The sequence below is a fragment of the Limulus polyphemus genome, unplaced genomic scaffold (genome assembly GCF_000517525.1).
Source record: "Limulus polyphemus unplaced genomic scaffold, Limulus_polyphemus-2.1.2 Scaffold30879, whole genome shotgun sequence".
Classification (NCBI taxonomy): domain Eukaryota; kingdom Metazoa; phylum Arthropoda; class Merostomata; order Xiphosura; family Limulidae; genus Limulus; species Limulus polyphemus.
Genome location: NW_013696489.1, coordinates 1 through 696, shown reverse-complemented (window position 1 = coordinate 696; position 696 = coordinate 1). Strand labels below are relative to the sequence as shown.

Here is a 696-nt window from a genome sequence, read left to right as displayed (position 1 = left end):
ACTGATTCTTCTAGCAAAGCTGTGTCTACTGAATCAACTACTGGAACTTCATCTAGATCCACATTAACCATAAACCCAGAAAAGACTACTTTCATTGATACTACACCGTTTACTGCTTCATCAGATAAATTACATTCCAGTTCTGATTCTTCCAGTAAAGCAGTGATAACCGAATCAACACCTGGAACATCATCTAGATCAACCACAAACCCAGAATCTTCTACTTCCACTGACACTACATCGTCTACTGCTTCATCAGATAAATTACCTTCTAGTACTGATTCTTCTAGCAAAGCTGTGTCTACTGAATCAACTACTGGAACTTCATCTAGATCCACATCAACCATAAACCCAGAAAAGACTACTTTCATTGATACTACACCGTTTACTGCTTCATCAGAAGAATTACATTCCAGTTTTGATTCTTCCAGCAAAGCTGTGTCTGCTGAATCAACACCTGGAACTTCATCTAAATCAACATCAACCATAAATCCAGAAAAGTCTACTTCCATTGATACTACATCGTTTGCTGCTTCATCAGATAAATTACCTTCTAGTACTGATTCTTCCAGTAAAGCAGTGATAACCGAATCAACACCTGGAACATCATTTAGATCAACATCAACCATAAACCCAGAAAAGACTACTTTCATTGATACTACACCGTTTACTTCTTCACCAGATAAATTACCTTCT

At 37.4% G+C, this 696-nt stretch overlaps 1 protein-coding gene across 1 annotated transcript; it reads left to right on the top strand.

Annotated features, from left to right (window-relative positions):
- Positions 1–3: 3 nt before the first annotated feature.
- On the top strand, positions 4–687 carry LOC111084414 (putative protein TPRXL; the record flags this gene model as incomplete). Its single annotated transcript, XM_022381129.1, has 1 exon — positions 4–687. A coding segment is annotated over one exon (684 nt), but the record flags the coding sequence as incomplete, so codon positions are not given.
- Positions 688–696: the final 9 nt, after the last annotated feature.